This window comes from Ammospiza caudacuta, chromosome 4 (assembly GCF_027887145.1).
Source record: "Ammospiza caudacuta isolate bAmmCau1 chromosome 4, bAmmCau1.pri, whole genome shotgun sequence".
NCBI classification, from domain to species: domain Eukaryota; kingdom Metazoa; phylum Chordata; class Aves; order Passeriformes; family Passerellidae; genus Ammospiza; species Ammospiza caudacuta.
In genome coordinates, this window is record NC_080596.1 from 67,073,492 (window position 1) to 67,094,922 (window position 21,431).

The 21,431-nt window shown below is 36.6% G+C and overlaps 1 protein-coding gene across 1 annotated transcript in view; it reads right to left on the reverse strand.

Moving 5' to 3' along the window:
- Positions 1-1,490: 1,490 nt before the first annotated feature.
- Positions 1,491-21,431, reverse strand: part of SEL1L3 (SEL1L family member 3) — a 33,791-nt gene continuing 13,850 nt past the window's right edge. Inside the window, exons 9-24 of the mRNA XM_058803292.1 lie at positions 20,747-20,893; positions 20,116-20,321; positions 18,397-18,576; positions 17,177-17,296; positions 16,416-16,556; positions 15,246-15,308; positions 13,657-13,833; positions 11,992-12,119; positions 11,273-11,356; positions 8,879-8,969; positions 8,683-8,767; positions 6,867-6,976; positions 5,472-5,599; positions 3,656-3,758; positions 3,489-3,561; positions 1,491-2,709 (exon numbers count right to left, since the gene is read on the reverse strand). Coding sequence (XP_058659275.1) covers positions 2,600-2,709; positions 3,489-3,561; positions 3,656-3,758; positions 5,472-5,599; positions 6,867-6,976; positions 8,683-8,767; positions 8,879-8,969; positions 11,273-11,356; positions 11,992-12,119; positions 13,657-13,833; positions 15,246-15,308; positions 16,416-16,556; positions 17,177-17,296; positions 18,397-18,576; positions 20,116-20,321; positions 20,747-20,893 — 1,946 coding nt within the window. The 3' untranslated portion in view covers positions 1,491-2,599. The remainder of the gene's footprint in view (positions 2,710-3,488; positions 3,562-3,655; positions 3,759-5,471; positions 5,600-6,866; positions 6,977-8,682; positions 8,768-8,878; positions 8,970-11,272; positions 11,357-11,991; positions 12,120-13,656; positions 13,834-15,245; positions 15,309-16,415; positions 16,557-17,176; positions 17,297-18,396; positions 18,577-20,115; positions 20,322-20,746; positions 20,894-21,431) is intronic.

A 21,431-nucleotide genomic window follows, 5' to 3' on the forward strand; every position in this document is an offset into this window, starting at 1 on the left:
TGGCCCTCTGGCTTCTATAAGAAGTGAAGGACAACAATGTGATTAATATTATTTTAGCCTTTAGGATTGCCAGTTTATTGTGAAGAGCTGCTTATCTTAAAATACTTTGGTAGAACTTCTGATGTAATAGGTAACAATAAACAAAGATGGAACTACTAACTGCTGGCATCATGAAATATATTGCAGTTTCAGCAATTGCCTTCTGAAATATAGATGTTGAATTGTTTCTGGCAGAACTCTTCAAATTAGTTAATTACTAGAGTTCAGAACATGGGCTTTGGTGAGGAAAACAGAGTGAGCTGGAGTGCTAACACTTAACTCTGACCTGTGTTTACACAGTCTAAACCACTGCTGATTGGAGAACTCCCAGATTGCAACACACGGGCTGCAATCACACCAGCACTGACAAACTCCTATGGGATTAGTATTTCACCAGGGGCTTTGGTTTGGCTACATGTGACATTTGTAGCAAAATACACCTTTAATGTGTAGCTAACTATAAGCAAGAATTGCCTTATGCAGGCCCAAACAGTATTTTGTGAACATCTAACTGTGCATGCCATTTGCTACCTAACCTAACCCTGTGCCTATGTTGTGACATTTGTCTGCTTGTCTTCAAGGGCTACACTTGACTTTCTGCAATGCTTCTGGGTTTACCATCTAAACCTGCTCCAGTTTAATACAGCTGCACAGCCTTCTTCTATTAGGTGACAAAAATACAATTGAGAGGGCTCTTGAAATAGCCAAACTTTGTGTTAAGGAATTTGATATACGCAAATTTAGCTGCACAAGTTTTTGCAACTCAAAACAGACTCAAAAATAACAGGGAGCATTTGCAATGGATATCAAATACACATAATCTAACCCCAGTGAGCACAACAGTTTAGTATGTAAAAGTCAAGCTCCCTTCTCACACATTAAAATACCTGCCTATACATACAAAGAACAAAATCTGTGTCTACAACTGTACTAAGAACAAAAAGTGTTCTTTGCACTGTTCTTGATCAAATAAATGAAAAACTTGGTAACATGACACACAATTTACTTTCACAGAGGGAGGGGGAGGAGCTTCAACATCTTCATTTTTATCCCATGACTTGTCAAGGGAGCTGCTGCCTCAAAGCATCAACTCTTCTCTCAACACTTTTGAATTTTCAATTTTCTGCAGGTGAAATATGCCTTGATGATATGTATGTATAGACATTTATATATAAAAAAACCTCTCTTGAAGGTCAAAGATTTTTTTTTCTTTTTAAATCATTCTTTTCTTACTGAAACCTCCTAAACTTTGTTCTTTTGTTTTGAAAAACAAAGCAAAATATTCCAGGTTTGCTCTGTGAGAAGACTGTATTCCTCAAAGAAAGAGAAAGCTGATTGTTGCATTTGAAGCTAAGAAAACAGACATGTAAATAATGATCTTGGGAGATTGCAACAGCAAGATAGTATTTCATCCAAGAGGTGGCTTAAAAGAAATTCCTTCACATACAGGCTGAATTAAAAAAATATTTTTATTTACAAGAGTAAATAATGTAGTGCAAGGCAAGTGGATTTAACCCTCAATAATGCATAGATTGATGCAATTTATAGACTGAGATCTACATCATTTTGCAGAGGTGACTGCACACCTGCTGTAAAGGTTAGACCCTTCCTACAGCTGCTTTAAAGAGAACTTTAAATCAGAAGGTATTTGTACTCCATACATGTTATCTGTATGTTCCATCCAACATTTATCAAATACACTGTCACTTAAATGTGTCTTTTAGAGTCATTACAGAACATGAAATAAATCCTTGCCAGTGTTATCTACAGAAGAATACAAAAATAATTTTTGTTCACTTTGTGTCACCTGATCACACTTGAATATTCTTTTATTTATTCATTGGGGAGCTCCTTTCTCTAATCAGTGGCTCTTGGCAGGAAGAGAAACATTTTGTTGTGTCCACCAGAAAATGTGGATACTTGTAAAACTTTGACTAAAAGCCATAACTAATATGTTATGAAGATATTGCAAATATTCCTGGTGTTTTTTCTTTCAAAACAAAACACTTTTCACATTGAAAAATCAGCATGGAATATAAAATGCCAAAAACCACATTTTTACTATTGCATATACTGGAGTCCTGACAGGTTTCCATGGAACTTGGAAAGTATTGGTGACTGGGTTTCGCTTTTATGTAATTTCAGTGATTCAAACTTGGAAAACTTTTCTAATTTCACCAATAAATAAGCTCAAATGCAGTAAAAGCAATTTAATAAGAGATTAGACATGTAAGTAAAACCTCATTAAAACCTGTGGGATGCTTGCTTATTTTTCAATTAGGCACAGACTTTGCAGGCTTCCTTCCAGGTCCTTCCATGACATACAGTATGATCATGTGTTGGGTATAGTGAGATAATCTGCATCATCTGTTTGGAGTTAAATAAATTATAGGGATGGTTTTCCTCTGTAGTGGAGAAGTCAGATCAATGAACTTCCCTACAACTTCAGCTGTTGGACTGCATTATTAATGCCATGTACAGGGTTGGTTGCCAGTTCTTAGATTCGTAGTTGTTCATATCCTGTCTTCCCAATGGAAGTCAACCTTAAGACAACTGCACTTCAGCTGGTGACTAGAGGACTCTGAGGGTTTGACTCCTGCTGTGATAAATCATTTGAAAGAGTAGGTTCATCTTGCTGTACTGCTCTGGTAGCATCCTCACTGTCATTCCCTAAGGAGGAAGGGACATCATGTGAGAATGGTTCTGATCTTCTTCCAGGGGAATTAAAAGCTTCAGAAGAATTTCAAAAGAAATTATTTAAGAAAACCCCACTGTGTCTAGGAAGTCTATTAGTTAATATTTAAATATTACATGGATGTAAAATTACATATAAAGATAATATTCAAAGTTTTGGAAATACTGAAAGAAGATCTATAACTATATACTTCATAAATTTATTGCATGATTCTAAATTAATAACTAGTAGGAAAAGAAAGCAGGATTTCCCAATTATTATGACAGGTTCTGTAACTCCTGACTGAATGCATTTTCTGATTCTGTTACTGGTGTTGAGTCTGAACTGACTCTTACTAAGTTACTCAGATGTACCAGCTCTTGGAACCCCATTTTTTCTCCCACCTTGCGTCTGAAGAGATCCAATCCTATGAAACAGGAAACACACTTTGACTGCATATTGCAGAGACTAGACAGGGAATCAAAGTCATATCATTACTGTAACAGTATTGCATGTTGAGAGATGGGGAATAATCACATGCAGTTAGGGCTTTTATTAAGAATCTCCTTTAGCAAGAGAAGTTCCTTAGTAACCAACAGGGTTTTTTTGCTTTGCTTCATCTACTCCTTTTTAATGATCAAAAAAATGACTTGTGTGTTAAAGAAGCTCAGAGGTACTTCTATAAAATCAAGACTTCTGGTTTCATTTTTGAAGGTTTTTACTGACCTAAAAAGATCACTCCTCTTTCATCAGTTTTACTATGGCACATACTTACCAGACAAGGACTGAAAAGACTGCACTGCAAATGCAACAAGAATTGATAAGAGAAAGGTTCCCATGAAGTAGATCTGTGACAATAATTTAAAAAATATAGTTAGAGCAGTGCAAAGCAAAGCTAAAGTTCCAAATGAGCTGTGCATGTAATAAAGGGGCAATACATACCAGAGTAGAGTGTAAAACATTGTTCCAGAGAACTCTCATGTAAAAATAAAGCAATGCTAATGAACATGGGCTAATTGTTTCTTGGTTACTATTATTCCAGCACCTACAACAAGAAGATAAAAACAACTCATTAGTCCTCCTCCATAGTTTTGTGGCATCAATCATCTGGGCCTCTCAAATGGGTTTGCAGAACCAGTAAATCAGAAAAACAAATGAATATCATCATCACTATCTCACAGATGGTGAAGTAAAAATTCAGAAAGATACCAGCTTAAACCTATTAAGCACAGAATACCTTACCCTAGAAATGTGTCTTTTTATTTTCTTACTAGTCAACAATGGGTCTAAGCATCCAGGCTACACTTTCAAAGCAGTCACAGAACAAGCTCTGAGTAATGTGACTCAACAGCAGAAGGACTTGATTTAAAATTAGATGTACAAAATTTAGTTGCCTACACAGAACACTGGTGCCAAAAGTCTTTTAGAGACAATGCTGTCTAATAGAATGAAGTCAGAGCTTGAAGAGTGTTTTAGGTGACTAGCACAAGGTACCCACCTCCTGTGGGGTGAGCTGAGCAGCTTTCTTATTTCTATCAAGTAGGACTTCACCTACCAGGGGAGTTTAGACAGCTAAATCACAGGCATCTGTTTTAAGCTTCAATTGATCCTTTTCTACAAAGCTAAGGAAAGAGTGATGATGTGTATATATATATATATATATATATATACCTTTTCTACGTAAATTTTGTTATAAATATACATATAATTTAGTTATAAAGTCATAGACTGCGTATATGTATATATATAAAAATATAGAAAAGTATGTGCCCTTTTGGACAAAATTGTATGATGATGGGAAAACCCTTCAGCACTGTCAACTCTGGAATTACTCTCACAGCAAAGCAGGTGATTCAGCCCAAGTGAAGGCAGAATTCAGACTCAAGCTCACAACCCCAGATGGTCCAGAACCCCAAAGTATCTGACTAACAGTTTCATGTCCACTGGAAGCAATTTAGGGTACAAGTTCAGTCTAACTACAGTGAAGAACAATTTCAGCAGATTGTTGGTGAAGAGACAAATGAGCTTTCAACATTGGTGTCATCTCCACCTTTCTGGGTTCATTGAGTGGCAAAACAGATGATAAAGCACACATTCATCATTCCCAGCCTCATGTATTGAGCATTAGCTCCCGCTTCTTCAAATATTTGAAAGGCAATTCCACAAATTCACCAAATATTGTGTAAGCTTCACATTCCCACTGTGCCTTCCAACACCTGTTGCTTTACCTGGGTAAAGGAAACCCAAGTTCTGTACTGGAAGCAGAGGACACTAGGTGATTTGTCCATGAATAGTGCTGGCACAGGTCATTCAGGCAGCAGACCTGTAACATTCTCAGATATCCAATATTCTGTGCCACCATATTTGGACATATTTGCAGAATCAATAGGGAGGATTGCTGTTATCCCAGTGACATATTTTTAAGTTCTGTATTAAATTATGCTACATTTAAAATTCAACTATTGGTTTGGACTGCATACAAATCACCAGTGTCTAACTTAGGAAATGAAATATATTGAACTGGAAAAGACCTCCTGGATTATTGAATCCAGTCCCTACTATTTCAGGTAACCACATATAATCAGGTAAAAACTGAAATATAATTAGGGAATTTAAGAATTTTAAGTATGTTGACTGTAACCTGCCTTAAATCACAAAAGTGAACAAAGTTAATAATTACAGGAGGTGCTGTCCTCCAGAGTAAATGTAACTCACGTGGAAAACCAGAAGATGCTGATTAAGGGTAAAAAAGACTCACCTGTAATAGAGCTCCTGAAGAAGTGATGTATTACTAGAATGCAGTGCTTGATCAATTTCCAAGTGATCCAGAATGTAGGAAGGTATGGAGTTGCCCTCTTCCATGACAAGGGCCAAATTGAAGAAACCCTAACAGGGAAAAAATGCACACCTTTGAAACATTAAATTTTCATATCTGTATTTAAGCACCAAGTATCTAAATAATTATAACTGTCTTCCCTAAATTTGTTAGTATAATGTGATATTCACTGAATAATTATGAGAGCCTTTTCTCCTAACCATACACTCAGGTAAGTACTGAAAATGCCAAAGAAACATTCAGATGTTGTGACACTCTTTTCTTAGCTCATATCTTTTTCCAGATGGTTTCTTTCTTATTTTGAATTGCTCTTTAAGTCCATTCACCATACCAAACTGACATTTTTTTTCTCCTAGGGAAATACAGAGTGAAAGCAGAAATGGATTTCTATTCTGTTACTGTTCCATTCCCCTTCACATAGCTCCACAGATAAACAGAATCTGAGTAGTGAAATTGAGAGCAGAAATTTCCTCAGACAATTGAAGTCCTTAATCTTATGGTTTTGCTTATTTGGGCAAGTCTTAGGCAACCCTGTGTCTCCTCAGAGTCATGAAGATGAACACACATGACACATTTTACAGGATTCCCTATCACTTTGATTTTCATACTTTAAAGTAACTATTTATGCATCTCTTCTTTCCTTTGCTAGTTTAGCAGTAATGTTTTATCCTCATAACCTCAAAACAAAACCCATCCATACCTTTGACAAGTTCATATACAATACCCCATCTGGGGATATTGCCATAGGGACAGGAAGAACAGAATATTGCACCCAGCACACTCCTGTTCTCTCCTGAGAACAGGAAACTCAGTGGTGAAACACTGCATGTCTTTGGTAATGTGACATGGTGTATTCTTTAATTATAAAGCATTTTAAGATGAAACCTTTATTAGGGAACAAAATTCACCCTTGGATTCACTTGGTATAATATACCAAGGGAAACGGGCTAGTCTTCTTTTTTTATCATAAAATGGGAGATGATAGGACTGGAATACAACTCAGTCTATTCATTCTTCCTCTTGCAATAGCAAAAATACTGAGGTCACAACTAAGTCAATTGCATCAAGGTAAGGTAGCACCAAATTAGGCCATTTACCTTTAGCTTACAAAGCAGCCTAATTCTAAGACCATTAATCTATGCTAAGTTTATCTTCTATTATGAAACAGCAACTACTGACTCACAAGGTATTTTGAAATAATTGTAATCTATTCTAGCAGGTTTCTTTGGTGCAGATGAGGCCAAGCAGAAGAACCAGTCCCAGCTCAATTCTCTGATTGTTCCACACTCTGGTGTTTTGCCATGAGTGCAGACCCACCTGTGAATCCCCCTCCAAGGCAGCCTGGGCGTACATCCGCATAGACAGCTCCAGGTCTCTAGACTGGTTCTGGTAGCCATAGTAGTAAAAATCTCCCATCTTCAAATAAGCTGTGGAAGAAATCAGCAGAAGATCATTTAGATTATTTGCAGCAATAGAATTACCCAACTATTAATGTGATGGAGAAATTAACAGTAATTCTGTTTAAAGCACAATACTAAAAGACAAATGTACACTTTCTCTCTGGTTGTCTCTGTGGCCACTTTATATCAGCCTCCCACTGAAAATAATTATTCTTGATGAAATCTCTCTTGTTTCTCTATAAGGAATTTAATAAATGACATTGCTTTTACAAAATCTGAGGCTTGAGAGTCTTTACATTTCATTCCTTCTTCACTTGCTGAATCTGTCTTTGGACAACCTGAAGCCTTATTTAGTCAGATTAGCCCTACTAAACTGATGAAACTTAAAATCATGTCATCTATGTGTTTGCTCTGTACCTGACACTATGGTGGCTGAACCGTTCCCAAAAGTTAGAAAATGTTGCTGCTGATAATTTCATTAGTTTCAAATCCAACTCAACCCAGGACAACAGTAGGGATACAATTCTCCCGGTCTACAAGGGAGCAATGCCTAGCAAACATTTTACAAGCATCTTTCTGTGACATTGCACCATAATGAAATGCATCAAAAGAGAGGGCACTGAGCCAGACAGGAGAAAGCATGATGATCTGTGCTACTGAATTTAAAAACTCCTATGACTGTGCCTACACTTACCTGACCTAAGCTTTTCTCAAATAATTTGAAACTCTTCTACACTTAGGCTTGTGTGTCTACACAAGAAAATCCCACACGTTTTTACAGCAGGCTGAAATGGAATGACAGTTTTCTCCTATGAGTCTGACCTTCAGAAGTTTTTCTCATGTGAGGTTGTACCAGTGGATCTACCAAAGGGTCAACCAAACTACACCTTGCTAAGGTGTCTACAAACTCCTCAGGAAAGCTAACAGTGTTTGTCAGCTCCTCTGGCTTCAGGCTATATCCACGTGGTATTCAGTTTCCACACTTTTAAATTTCCCACACTGTGCATTTAAACGGATAGCACAAATTATTTTTACACTCCACTTTTCCACATGCTTGTTACAAATGACTGTAAGACATTCAGATGTGAGACCATCAGATCAATGTTTTCAAATATTCAGTAAACTTTTCAGAGACACCAAAATGACTTAGCTATTGAAGGCCTAGATGTAGTAAAATTTAAGGCCTGAGGAATGTAACTGATTTGCAAATAGACCTTAGAGAATCCTTTAGCTCTCCAAGGTAAGCTCTACTGATGTTGATAAACTCTGTACCCTAAGAGGAAAACTAATAATAAATTAGATAAGGACTCCCTTAGCCTTTATTAGCTTCTCATGACTCAATTATGATATGGAAGTATATTTGCTTTTGGATTTTCCCTTTGATAAACTAAACAGCATGAGCTCCTAAAGTCACCTGCTTTTTTTTCTTAAACTTTGAGTCAACTGCTCAGACTCCTAAACATCTAGCCCTTCCTCAGGGCTTATTTTTTTATTTTATTAAAATTTTACCCATTTAATGTAATAAAAAGGAAATTTTCAAAAAACCTGTGCTGAAATAAACCACTTTAATTACCTTTAATTACCCTGATAATCCTATCAAAACATGAATGATTAGCAGGAATTTATCTTCCCTCCCTCAACCTGCTTACTCACATAGAAGTTGTGACAAATGCAGCCCTTGAAATTTAAAAAAAAAGTAACCTTAAAATTTAGAAAAAATTCCTTATACATACCAAATGATGGAGCATTGACTTGAGAAACTGAGAAATTGTAGTACCTCCAGACACAATCAGTTGCTAGGTATTTTCTTGCTAGGTCCTATAAAGAAAACAATTGATTCATTCATATCTCAGGTAAGAGACTAATGGCACACATTATCATTAACAAAGGGTCCTTTCAGGATAATGAGTTGTGCATTCATTTACTCACTGGTCTTTCTTCACAGATGTGTGCTAAATTTGACTGTGACACTTCAATCCCAGTTTCAGCTGCTAAAATGTAATGCAGCAGAGCTTCATGCCTAATGTTAGATAAAATAAATTAATGAAAAACCTTACAAAAATAACGTGTATTTTACTTACAGTTAAAAGAAAAACAAAAACAAAAACCAAATGCATAAAATTGACTATGAGCAAAATGCTGGCACAAAGTTTCAGAGCAAGAGGCTGGGAAACCCATGCAACAGCGACATACACAGGCAATGCTTGGTGTAACCAGCCAGGCTGCATCTCAAAAATTTGCAGCCCTTTTCCTCTTGCATTGAAGCTACTGGCTCCAGTGTGTGTTTACTCTAAGTGCCAGACGGATGGGAAAGAAAAATTGACACTAAGCCCAATTCTATATTTAAATGTTTCAGATAAAACATTCTTAAAAGACTCTACTCAAAGAAAATCTATAATTAACTTAGCCATGTATATATCTGTCTGTGTATATATGTTAGATATCTTAACTTAGCTGCCTATATATCTGTATATATACCTGTGTATATATCTGTCTAACATTCATCTGTGTATTTCTTTGGTATGCTTTACCTTTCATTTATGTGACTTGTTTTTGTCTTGTCTTTTAGGACAGAGCTTTTTGAAAAAGAATTTCTCTCTTCATATTTTTGAATGTATGAATAGAAAACAGTCTCTGTCCCTCTAAGGACTTTATGCATCTCACTGACTGTAAAGCAAGTAGTAAAACTTAATATTGCATTTGCAGGATAGCAATTCAGTATTCTGATATAGATGAGAGCATCTCTCATATTCTCTGCCACTCATCTACTCTATACTATGAAGACTATGCATTTAAAATTAAGAAGAAGTCTTTAAAATCATGTGTGTTAGTTTTAAAATCCCAAAACAATAAAAAATCACACTTGGTGTACTTTTTTCCTTCTGAAATTTCCTATTAAAGAGTAGTGCTGCTAATGATTTTATCCAAAACACAAAGGTAAAAACCATGGCAAGTTTCAGGGTTCAATGGCTTGTTTAACTGGAAGATACAGTCAAAATACACATTTGACTTCAAGAGTAGCTGCTTAAGCAAAACCACTTCAAACCAAATTGTGAAAGCAGTTGCCCGTACAGACCTAGCAGGTGTAACCTCCTGTTATCCAGATACTTCTGCATGATTACAAATTATTCCTTGTACTTGCCCTGTAATAACATCTAGAACAAGAGAGACCTGGGACAACAGAAGGAATTCAAGGGAAAGCTGGGAAATTGGATGATCCTTAAGTGTCCAAGGGCAACTAAGAGAAGAAATTACATTTACAGCCTTTGCCTCAGTCTTTGAAGATCAAACTACCATAACAGACAGATGTGTAAAACACGTGTCCGCAAACAATGACTGAAGAACACATTACTTGGATGGATTGGCAGTGGAACAATTTATACCTATGCAATTTACACCCTGGCATCTCAAGTAGGACTCCAGGACATTTTCCCTCCTAGCTGTTGAGCCCAGACTTTCTGGAATCTTTATGCTTTACCTGTCATCTATTTGTGGACTGCAAAGTGAGCTGGGCAGAGTCACAGGCTTGCACAACAGAACATGCTACAAAAATATCAAGAGATTTTTCAGTGTTCAGAAGTGAGTTCAAGTCTAAGAAGAAATGTCTGTGATGGACTGAGTGAAAAGACACTTCTAGGAATGGGTTATTCCAGAACAGTTCACTGACAGTTTCTTGTAGATCTCCCTAGCCTGAAGCACTAATTCAGTACTTACAGGGGGAAGCTGCAGGACTAAATGAGCCATTGTTTTGATCACATATGACAGTCTGATGTTTGCACACACAATATCTGATGTTCATGCCTACAGAGGCTGCTAAGATGGAGCATTAACCTGGACACTATTTTGAAACCTCTTGACTGGCTCATTGGATATTATAGCCCCCTATTATACTTATACAAAAGACAATACTAACCATACACAGAAAACCCAACAAATCTAATCCAGCAGCTGGACTTCTCATGACACAGAAATATACAGAAGAGAGAAGGTAAAATACAAGATTTGTAATAGAGAGAATAGTAAAAGTGAAAGGTGTTCCTCTGGTTAATCCAGTGCACATCACACAAATATTATGGAATGAGAACCAGGGTTGACACAATTATTTCACACTACAAACCCCTTGTTTTTCACTTAATTCTGTCAGAACTGTTGACTTACATTTTGGGTCAACTCCTCCTTCCCTTTATGTCAATGGAGGTTTTGCAACTGATTTTTGTAGTGCTACTGCTTTTTTTTTCTTTGCAGTGATGGCCCATTATTAATTATTTTATCTTGCTATAAAGTAAGTGAAAATAGAAAATGTACAGAACAGAAGAAACATACCATGAAAGCTCCAGATAAGCATTGAGAGCTTTTCTGATTACATGACCCAAATAGCCATTTTTCTCTGCGATGTGTTTTGCCCAGCTGTGGAATAGAACAAACAAAAACTGAATGGTCATGGCTCCAGTAATGTTATCCCAACACATGTAGATTCAAACAACACAAAAGGATATGAGATCACCATCTAACTTCTTCTGTAAGACAAACTCTGGGATTAAACAGTAATCACTGCATCAATCCTGTGACAATTGACTGAGTACATGAAGTCCATTCATCTCTAAAAGTGTATTAGAGACATCCTATGTTTTTTTCTCAGCAATGTTTTTTAAGAAAACAAACCAAAGTTAATAGGTGCTATCAAAAATTATCTGCCTATTTTCGATGCAAAATGCCAATTCTACCACATCACAAATATTTCTTGAAATAAAAAAATAGAGAGGCTTTGTTAGATAAAACATTTCAGAGTTGCTCAATACAATCTCTCTGAGCTGTTCTGGAAAAAAAAGTAGTAAAAGTACTCAATATCTCTTAAAATCTACTGGTCATCTAAATAATACACATACTCATGCAGATCAAATATTACTGCAGAAGAACCTTTTGCCACAGAGGTAAGCACTGTGAAGTACAAGGTATTCAGGCCATGGACTTAAAAATCACCAATAATCAAAATAATCACATCAGAAATATATTCTCCTTTTATAAGTGGTTTCCTTACTTACATTACAGCTTTTTCTGGATCTCTAGGGAAGTCTTCCATATTTCCTGTGATGTAATACAGAGAGCATCGCAGAGTCCCTTCAATGTGTCCTCCTTGGGCAGCTTTATAGAAATAGCGTGCAGCAACTGTCTGTGAAGAAACAAGACACAATTAGCAACTCTGCATTATTAATCTTTATTGAGATTTCTTCCTCAGGACCCTTTTCATCAAAGGAATAAAAATAGGTAGCTAGCTAATGAGGGCAAGATAGTTCAACTACTGTTAGTGTACTTAGATTAATTGAATTCTTCTAAATTTTTAATAGTTTAGGCTAGAGAAAGTTTTGAAAAACATATAGTTAGGTAATATATGGAACATCAAACAGAAAAGTGTCTAAATGTTTAACTAACACTCACTAACACAAAAGTCTTGCATGCACTGACAAAAGTAAAATTGGTTGTTCACTAGTAGGAAGATTATTAAGGCATCCTGGAGAACAGAACTTGTTCCAAATAAGGCTGTGGAGCAGCAGCAACTCTGTATGTTCAGCAGACCACAACTACAGTGCTCAAATCTTTGAAACTGGTTTATAGAAGATAACATAGATGGAGTAAGCAGGGCCAAAGCTACAGAAGTGGGAAGGCTGTGTGACTCCACATTTTACCCTCAGGAATAGTAATTGGTAAATAAACCAAACTAGCATACAAACAGAAATAATTTATTTCAGGAAATTTTTAACCATCAATGTATGCTTGCTGTTAGTGAGCATGGACTACACATTCCCTCTTGCCACTGGCTTTGATGAACAAAAAAACCTGGGCACTTTAAGTGTACTCTTATAATCAGTCCACTCTGAGATGTGTTTTTTGGTCCCTGGGGAAGGAAAATGTGTTTGCCAGATGCACATGTGGGTGAGCAGCTGAAATACCCATTTCTGCTGGCAGCAGAAATACTCATTGTCTGGAGTATATCCAGATCTCAGAACTCAAAGGCCACACTGGAAACATTTTTTAGCTTTAAGTATGAGGTCTGACAATGTTTATTACAGTCTACCTCATTACATTTTTGCTGCTGTTCATACACTTCTAAGTTAATTAAACCAAATATAAATAAAGTAGACCATTCCTATTAGGGGAAAATTTATTTTGCACATATGTTAATGGGTTCTGTCACAGAAAAATAAAATACTGCTGTCTACCTGGACTGTATCAAAGAGTCACATTTTCAAGTCTGGATTGGAGAGCTCTCACTGCAGCTCTGAGGCTCACAGAAGCTGTGTGAATGCAGCATAGCTGTTCATGGGTTCAGGGACAAGGTTGTGCCTCTTTCAGTTATTGTGGAATCCCCTCCCTAAAAACTTTCCAATCCAAAACTGAGAACCTGAAAGGTCACATGATGTGAGAGCACACACTATCCTTCCTGGCTGCTGTCACTGCAAGGGGTAAAACCTGCACCTGTTTTGTTTCTACATTAAAAGAATAGAAACACATGCATATAATTTTGACTGAGATATTTGAGCAACATCTCTCTCCCTAAGTAATTTGACTGAATCCCCCAGTAAAATTCTTCCTTGTGATAAAAGGTATCAAAATCTAACTTAGGGTGAACAGAGCAATCTCAAGAATGAGACAAAAACTTCTAAATTGGGCCCTAATGTAAGAAATAGTACCATTAAATAATTACTCACTTGATTTCTACCAGGTACTCCAGGGTAAATGCCATCCAAATACAGGACACCAAGGTTGTATGATGCATCTGGATTTCCCAATTCTTCAGCAATTAACCAGTGCTTGGCTGCTTTTTTGTAGTCTCTTTTAAAATTGTGGTAATACCATCCTAATCCATTCACTGCCTGGGGCAAGCCCTTAAGGGAAGGAGAAAAGCAGTCTCAGGTCACACATTTGATTCTGCTTTATGTCACTTATGGGCCTAGGGGTTACAAACCCTTTTTTTCCTCACTACTTTCCTCTGTGGCCTTGTATACAGAGTGAGGAATAAGACTCCAGTGTCATCTTATTCTACAGAGTCTCAGCCATGACTTTCACTTGTTGACAAGAACAAACTGTGACTATTTTTCCCCTGTCTCCTCTTCAAAGCCAAACAGGACACTTGTTCTTGTGAACTCCCAGAAACTGATTGACAAGATTAGCAATCAAAAACCCACTTCTTTTAAACTAGAACATTTCCTTGAGAATAAATAGAAAGCAATGTACACAGAACTTTGTAATGCTGCTTTCAAAATGCATTTCACCAACATCATACAGATCAGCTTAACATATTGCTATCTGCTATTACTAAGTTGCATCTTTGCATCTTGGCTCAAGAGAAAGTCTTGAGACAGTTTTTACTGTTGTTCCAATGAGTCTTCACCTCCTTGTATAATCTGGTGGATCATATGGGGCTGTAAGTATGCCAGCAGTGTTACTAACTTGCACATTAAAATGCAAGAGCTGTTAAACTTTTCAATAATTATGATGTTGTTTCTGTATAGAAAATGTGCATTGGAGCACAAGAACCCAAGTATTTGAGTTCAAGGAGAGTAAGGAATTGATGTCCCTAGGAGTCTTCCAGGAAGCTGCTCCTCAGATCCTGAATCAGAGGTATTTTGATCACATCATAAAAGCCTCTCAGTTTATTTAAGCCTTTCCCAAATAGGCAGTAGAACAGATAGTCTCTCCTGTTTCAAAGGAATCCCAGAACTGGCACAAATCTTTTCTGATAGTGGTCAGCAGTGAAGTCCTACTGTCATAATCAGTCATTTAACTAATTCTGGTTCTAAGAGCTAGGAATGTATTCAAGGTCTAGGCACTCTCATTTTTATTCTAAGGACCAGATCATGGCCTGGGTAACCTGGCTGTCCTAGATCATTAGATGGAGCGAGGCTCCTCTGCTCTGTGGTGCTCAATGTTTCTCCCTGGTATGGAAATAAATCAGGAGACTTTGGGACATCCAGGTCTTCTCCCTTTATGCTTGGGAATATGAGGCAAAAACATACTCCTGTATCAAATATTCAGTCTGTAAATCACTTAACTAACATCAAGTTCCACAATATGTAAGTACAGAGAATTTTTTTCTTTCACAGAAATTTTGGCTGATTTTGAGTAGTCTAGTCTCCCAACTTGGCAAATAAGGCTTTCACCATTCATGGTGATAACACTGGAAGAAGCAAGCAGTATGACCCAGAATTATGGTAACAGGCATTTTATATAAATCAGAGTTCATAGCTATTAGCACCTAGTACAGAACTACCACAGTGAAATATTTATTGCATTTTACCTTGGCTGCTGCTTTCTTCATCAATTCCAATGCAAGTTTTATATTCTTTTTCACACCTTGACCCTAGGAAACAGACATGTGAAACAATCATTGTTTACAAATGCAGGCTGATAAAAATTCACTTATGCACATCCAAACTGCCTTTTAATATTGATACTATTACCTACTAAGTGTCATTCAGCTTTAAACAGTTACAACAAAACAAGCAGCTTTGTGTTCATCCTTCCTTCACAGCTTTAGAAAATCTCAGTGATGCAGTCTAGAAACAATTATTTCACCAGTATATTCAAGTGATTTTTATGGGTAAATAATATCACAGATCTTGAAGTTTGAGCAACTAAGGAAGAATAAATAGCATTTAAAGGGGCATAGGTTGTGCACAGTTTGGCAGTGAGTAAGAGCTCTCAGCTCTCCTGAAAAAGGATGTTAGAGTGTCTCTAGAGGAAATACACAGCTGTTATGCTTATGATGTCCACATAAAATAATTTTAGACAAAGGTGAAACAGATTATGTGCATTCAAAATTAACACAAGCAAAACTTAAGCAAACATTTTCCAGAGAAAATCCTCCACTGTCAAAGGAATGAGGTGAAGACCTAGCAGTTCCTTACCACCTAAGCTTTAGTGCTTGAATGTCTTAGGGGTGACATCACCTAGCTGATACACCTTATTTGATGCAGGTGAAGTCAGGCTTTAGTTTAGCATCTTCTGTCTACTGCTTCTAGCAGGGAAAAACTAACTGCATGCAGGGATAATTTAATTCCAACTGAGGAATTAATTCCAACTAAAAAAAAAAAAAATCCTAATAAAGGGCATTCTAAGAAAGGATCAAACTTTTTAACCTACACCTCTATACCAAAGCCTATGCTTACTAGCTGGTTGGATTCTTGAGGTGACAAGACATTAGGAAAAATTACAATCCACAATTTGGGTGGTATTTAGATCCTGAATATGGATAGGAATAAAGTAAGATTGTTTTTAACTTGCTCTTTTTAAATTTTGTGTGCCTCTTTTTAGTAAAAATCAACATTAGCTTCATACCTATTGATTGATTTTCAGAGTAAATGCAAAAGCACTTGTATACACTCTTACCATGTGTCACTGCAGTTAACTTAAAACATCATGTTACAGGAATGACTATTTTGAAGTGAAAACATCAAATATAACTTACCTTAAACAACACAATGGCGTAATCATATATCAACACTGGATCTTCTGTTTCTATTGCACCCTTTGCATACCATTCTATTGCAGCTTCAGGATTTTTTGCCACTCCTTGTTGGCCCCAAAACAGCATCTGAGCCAGACGTTGCTAAAAGAAAATAACTTAAGTGGTAATGCTATAAATGCTGGTATTGAAACTGGAATTGCAGGAACAGACTTTTGCAGGCTTAGATGCATTTCAGATATGAGAAGAAACTAGTATACACCCTCAACAGTTTGAAAACAACTGGTTAACAGGAATGTTCAGACAGCTTTTCAGTGGTGGAATGTACTGATGCTAACTCTACAGCAGGCTTATTTTTACAGCTGTCAATATCATAGAGTCTGGATTGATTGAAGTGCAGGGGTAAGTGACAGATTTGATGCAGGTAAATGGCTCAGTATTACAATATACTGCTACTGGTCTCAGATCAGCAGCAGAATTGCAATGTATCAAATACAAATCCAGGGAAAAGGATCAGACAGGGAGGTTGCCAAGACTTGAAGACTCTTCCTTTGTGCCTTGCATCATTGTTACAGCTTTTGCATGGTTATTGGATATTATTGAACAGGAACATGAGAAGTAGTCCGGACTTGGAAAAAAGAAGCAATTCTGGGTGGAAGGAGGAAAGTCTGTCTGCTCTCCTCTGCAACTTTCCTACATGGTCTACAGATGGACATTCCTAAGTGTGTCTAAAACCAAGAACGGGAAAAATTATTGCTTTATACCTGTGCAGCTGCATTTCCTCTTGTTGCTTCATGTTTTAACCACATAAAGACATCACCATTTTCTTTTGTTTGAGCTTTTAGCAGTTCATCATCCATCAGTCTTATAGTTTCAACAAATGCCTGAAGAGTAGGTGAACAGAAAAAAATTAACTTCCACATGAATTTCACAATGGATTTCTACATCTGCAACCAAAATGAAAATTTCGTCCATGTCCTGCTTATGCCTAAAAATCATTAGTTCTGGATTTTAAAATTCTTATCACTTCTCTGTTGGCCAGTGCATTAAGAACTATTCTTACATCCCCTGTAAAAAACATTTACTGCTTTGTTCCAAAACTGTAAGTCCATTCTACACTGGAAAGATATGCCAAGACAGCAACAACTGAAAAAAAAACGCAACCATCTTTTGGTTTCAGAAATGACAAAGAAGTATATTTAAGTCTTTCAAAGCTTTAGTATTTCTACAGAAATTGCTTTCAAAAGATTAAAAAAAGACTGGCAGAAAGCTTGATGAAGACATGACACACGCAGCACTCTTATCTAGGTAACTCTGTCAGCTTTTAGTTCTTCAGCAATTAGAATCTCTCTATTTCTGTTTCATGCTTTATGCCAGGATTCTAGCACTATTCTTGACTATTCTTTACAAATAAAGTTGTGTTACCTCCTGTTAGCAGCCTATTCTGAAATTATTTTATTGTAACTTTATCAGGTAATTATTTAACAACCAAGTAATTACATTTGATTATAGAAAAGGTTAAAGTATGGAGAGGACAAATCATTTTTTGCAGGAACTTCACGATGTCTGTCTATTGAAACAGCAGATCAATTGCTTAATAAACACATCCAATTATATTAATAATTAAAAGTCTGAGTGAGGACTCAGGGGCCAAGAATAAGGCTTGGACTTTAATAAAAGACAAGCTTGTGGATAATTCTGAGGATTTGAGTCTGATATTGATTTTGATTACCCCTTCTTAAGAAACACAGTAATGATACCTACATATAATTTGGGGAATTTTGTAACAATCATTGGATCACAGAATGATTTGGGCTGGAAGGGACTCTTAAAAACCATTTAAAAACACCCCTGCCACAGGCAGGGACACAAATCAGATGAGGCAATATTTGTAAATCAAGACAAAAATCTTCTGGCCACATAATACAAATATGAAAAATAACTTGCACAGAAAAAAATCAGATACACTTATTAATTCTTTTACCTGTTCCCCTTTTATATTGTGTTGATCCAGGGATGTCTTTATTGCAATATTGCTGTAATAAGCATAAGACAGCTCCAAATCAAGTGGATAGTTATTAATCCCTTGGTAATGTTTATAGCCAAGATTCATCACAGAGAGTCTCTCGTTCCCCTGAGCACCAACCAAACTATATAGCAGTCCCTGGCAAAAATCAACAGACGTAAACAAGAGTGAATTCACTGCACATCTCACAAGTTAAGCACTTCCCAGGAAATTTCCAGGGAACAGAACGTTCATTCTGGTAGCTGATATACTAGCTATATTATGTAAACACAGTTACAGAAACAAACACAGCCCGTAAAGTAGTCAAAATGTCTTATGTTTGCACAGAAACACTGGAAAGGAAAACTAGGCTCTAAATACTTTTCAAGTATTGCATTTATTCTGTCATCACTAAATGTGCAGCAGTTTTTCAATGTCATTTTACTACAGTGTTGTTTATACTCTGACACTTCTTATACTCAGCAGTGACTTAACCAGTCCCACTGAAGCCAGCTGGAGTTTTCACACTGAATCCTGTGAAACATATGGAAGCTAACAAACAGCATTTCAGAATCTTACCCTAGGGATCTGACAGGACTAGTAGGATGGAATCTATGGATGATAAGGTTTCAGCACAAATCTCCCTTGAGATACATGTTAATTGGTCTATGCACCACACTTGCCAAAAAAATTTTCAGCACTACTATTATTTTTCACCTGCACAGTAAGAAAACCAATGGTGTCCCATCTGTGCTGGATATTAAATTGTTTCCTACACTACCAGAAGCAGATCCAACGATGAAATTACTCAGCCTCCATAATAAGCACTGTATACTCTATAATTAGGGTATAAAAAGGGTTCCCGTTTAAGGTTTCTTGTTTCTGAAGAATTGCAGGTGAGCTTTGTTTCTGATTGGCCTGTAAGAGGTTCTTCTGATTTAATGTCCTCTAACCGCAACAGACAGATCTGCTATTCTTTATATTTTACTATTATACCACAATTAAGTATCTGTTGGCAATTTTAGTGTTGCATTCTTCCCCTGACATATAAACACCTTCCCTTTATTTGAGCTAGAACACATTGAAACATTTCAGTTATTTGCAAGCTGCCTAAGAGGTCAGGAGTTCTCAGACTCTGCAGTTGCTCAGTTTGAAGCACAGTCACTTTTTTACAAAAGAAAACTGCTCTACTTTGGTTACCCTTGCTCATTTGACCATAATACACTCAGTGTCACATTTTTGCACACTCTAAAATCAGAATTCTTCCCTGACTGTACTATGCAACCTTTCCAATTTAGATTTGCCTGATCTGGGACTTTTTTCCCACCTGTTTTCAAATCACTGTGGGTGACTCAAGGGATCTTACTCATCCTGGCTCCACAGTGACTGGGAAAAGCAGTACTTTCTGTGCTGTTCACTTTACTACCATTTTTAGATCTTTATTATATCACTGATGTCCTTGCTCTGCTTGAGCAGAATAAAGATTCCCACCACCAGGCCTTCATAAAGATATCACTGCTTTTATATTTAAAGATATAAATAAAGGGTATTTATTAGTAGCTTTATTGGAGATTCCCTTCAACCACTTGGATCTGAGGGCCATTTCACTTTTTTTAATTCAATGGCTTATCCCATTTCTTAACTGTCTTTAAAGGTAATTAATTTCACAGACATAACAGCACATGTTGAATATGGTACCTTTATACGATCCACAGGCACCCCAAGGCCTGTTTCAAATATAACTGCAAGGAAATAGGAAGCCTTATGGTATCCACAACAACTGGAATCCACCAGGAGAGGGACAGAGGAGCCCAAATTGCTGAGGCCATTGGCACTGGACAGACCTTTCACAACCTTCTCAAATATCCTTCGGCCAACTTCTACAACTGTATCACTTCCATCTTCTAACACCAAAAATAAAATATAGAACACACAGTTGTTGTAAGAGTTCAAATTAGGAACCAATTTCCCCAGAAACTGAGTAACAGACAGAATAATAGATTCTGTTATTTCTCAAGCTGAATGGTATTCTCAATGCAGATGAAATTCCTAGAGAAATAAGGTATTACTGAATAAGAAGAGTGAAAACAATCCAAAAGATCATCTCAAAGTGACCACTAAAAAAATAAGGATATTTCTATAATTCTTTCTACCTAGTAAGCCATCCTTCCATCTGCAGCATATTGCAATATATAACCCACTAAACACTCCTTTATTAAGTTAGCTAATATGAAAAACATGTATAACAAATTAAGCCAAATAATACTAAACTACACAACAAATATTGTTGAGATATTTAAGAACAATTAAAAAAAAGAAACATGATTACCATCTGGACTACTGAAATCCATCTCTTGTAAGAGTTTGAACAAAGTGTGGTACTTTTCCCTGAGCTCTTTTCCCCACATGAAAGCATCACATTTGGATTTTTCTCCATATTTGTGAATCAACTCCAAATAATAGTTTTCATAGTAACCTAGAGAAAGCAACATATTTAAGATAGGAAAGCTGACTTTTTGGTCTTCAAAAGAAGTTTCTGACAGAAAAAAAATTTCTCATAAACTCAAAATTCATGGACAAAATGAATACATCCTTAACACAAAGCTAAAAACTCACCCAGCTAGCACAGGCAACTTACAAATACATTTAGGTTTCTTTTCCCATAATCTAGTCACAACACATTCAATCTAATTCAAATTAGAAACATAAGCTAGTTTTCAGCACACATTTAAGCTATGTCATTCTCCTTTTACCAAAGTGGACACTTTGGTAGAAGCCTGTTGATTACTGAATGTTAGGCAACTGTGGCAGAAACAGTCTGGCAAAATCCACCCATTTTCCTTTAGGGTAATTTTGAAAATGAAATGGAAGAAAGGAAATAGCATAGCACACATGAAAGCCTGAGAGTATTTTTTTGTCCCTTTAGGCACCTCTCTTATTAGAGAAGACATATCAAGATAATTAAGTTTTTATTCCATGACACAAAAGTATTTGCAGGGACAAAACCCCAGTTT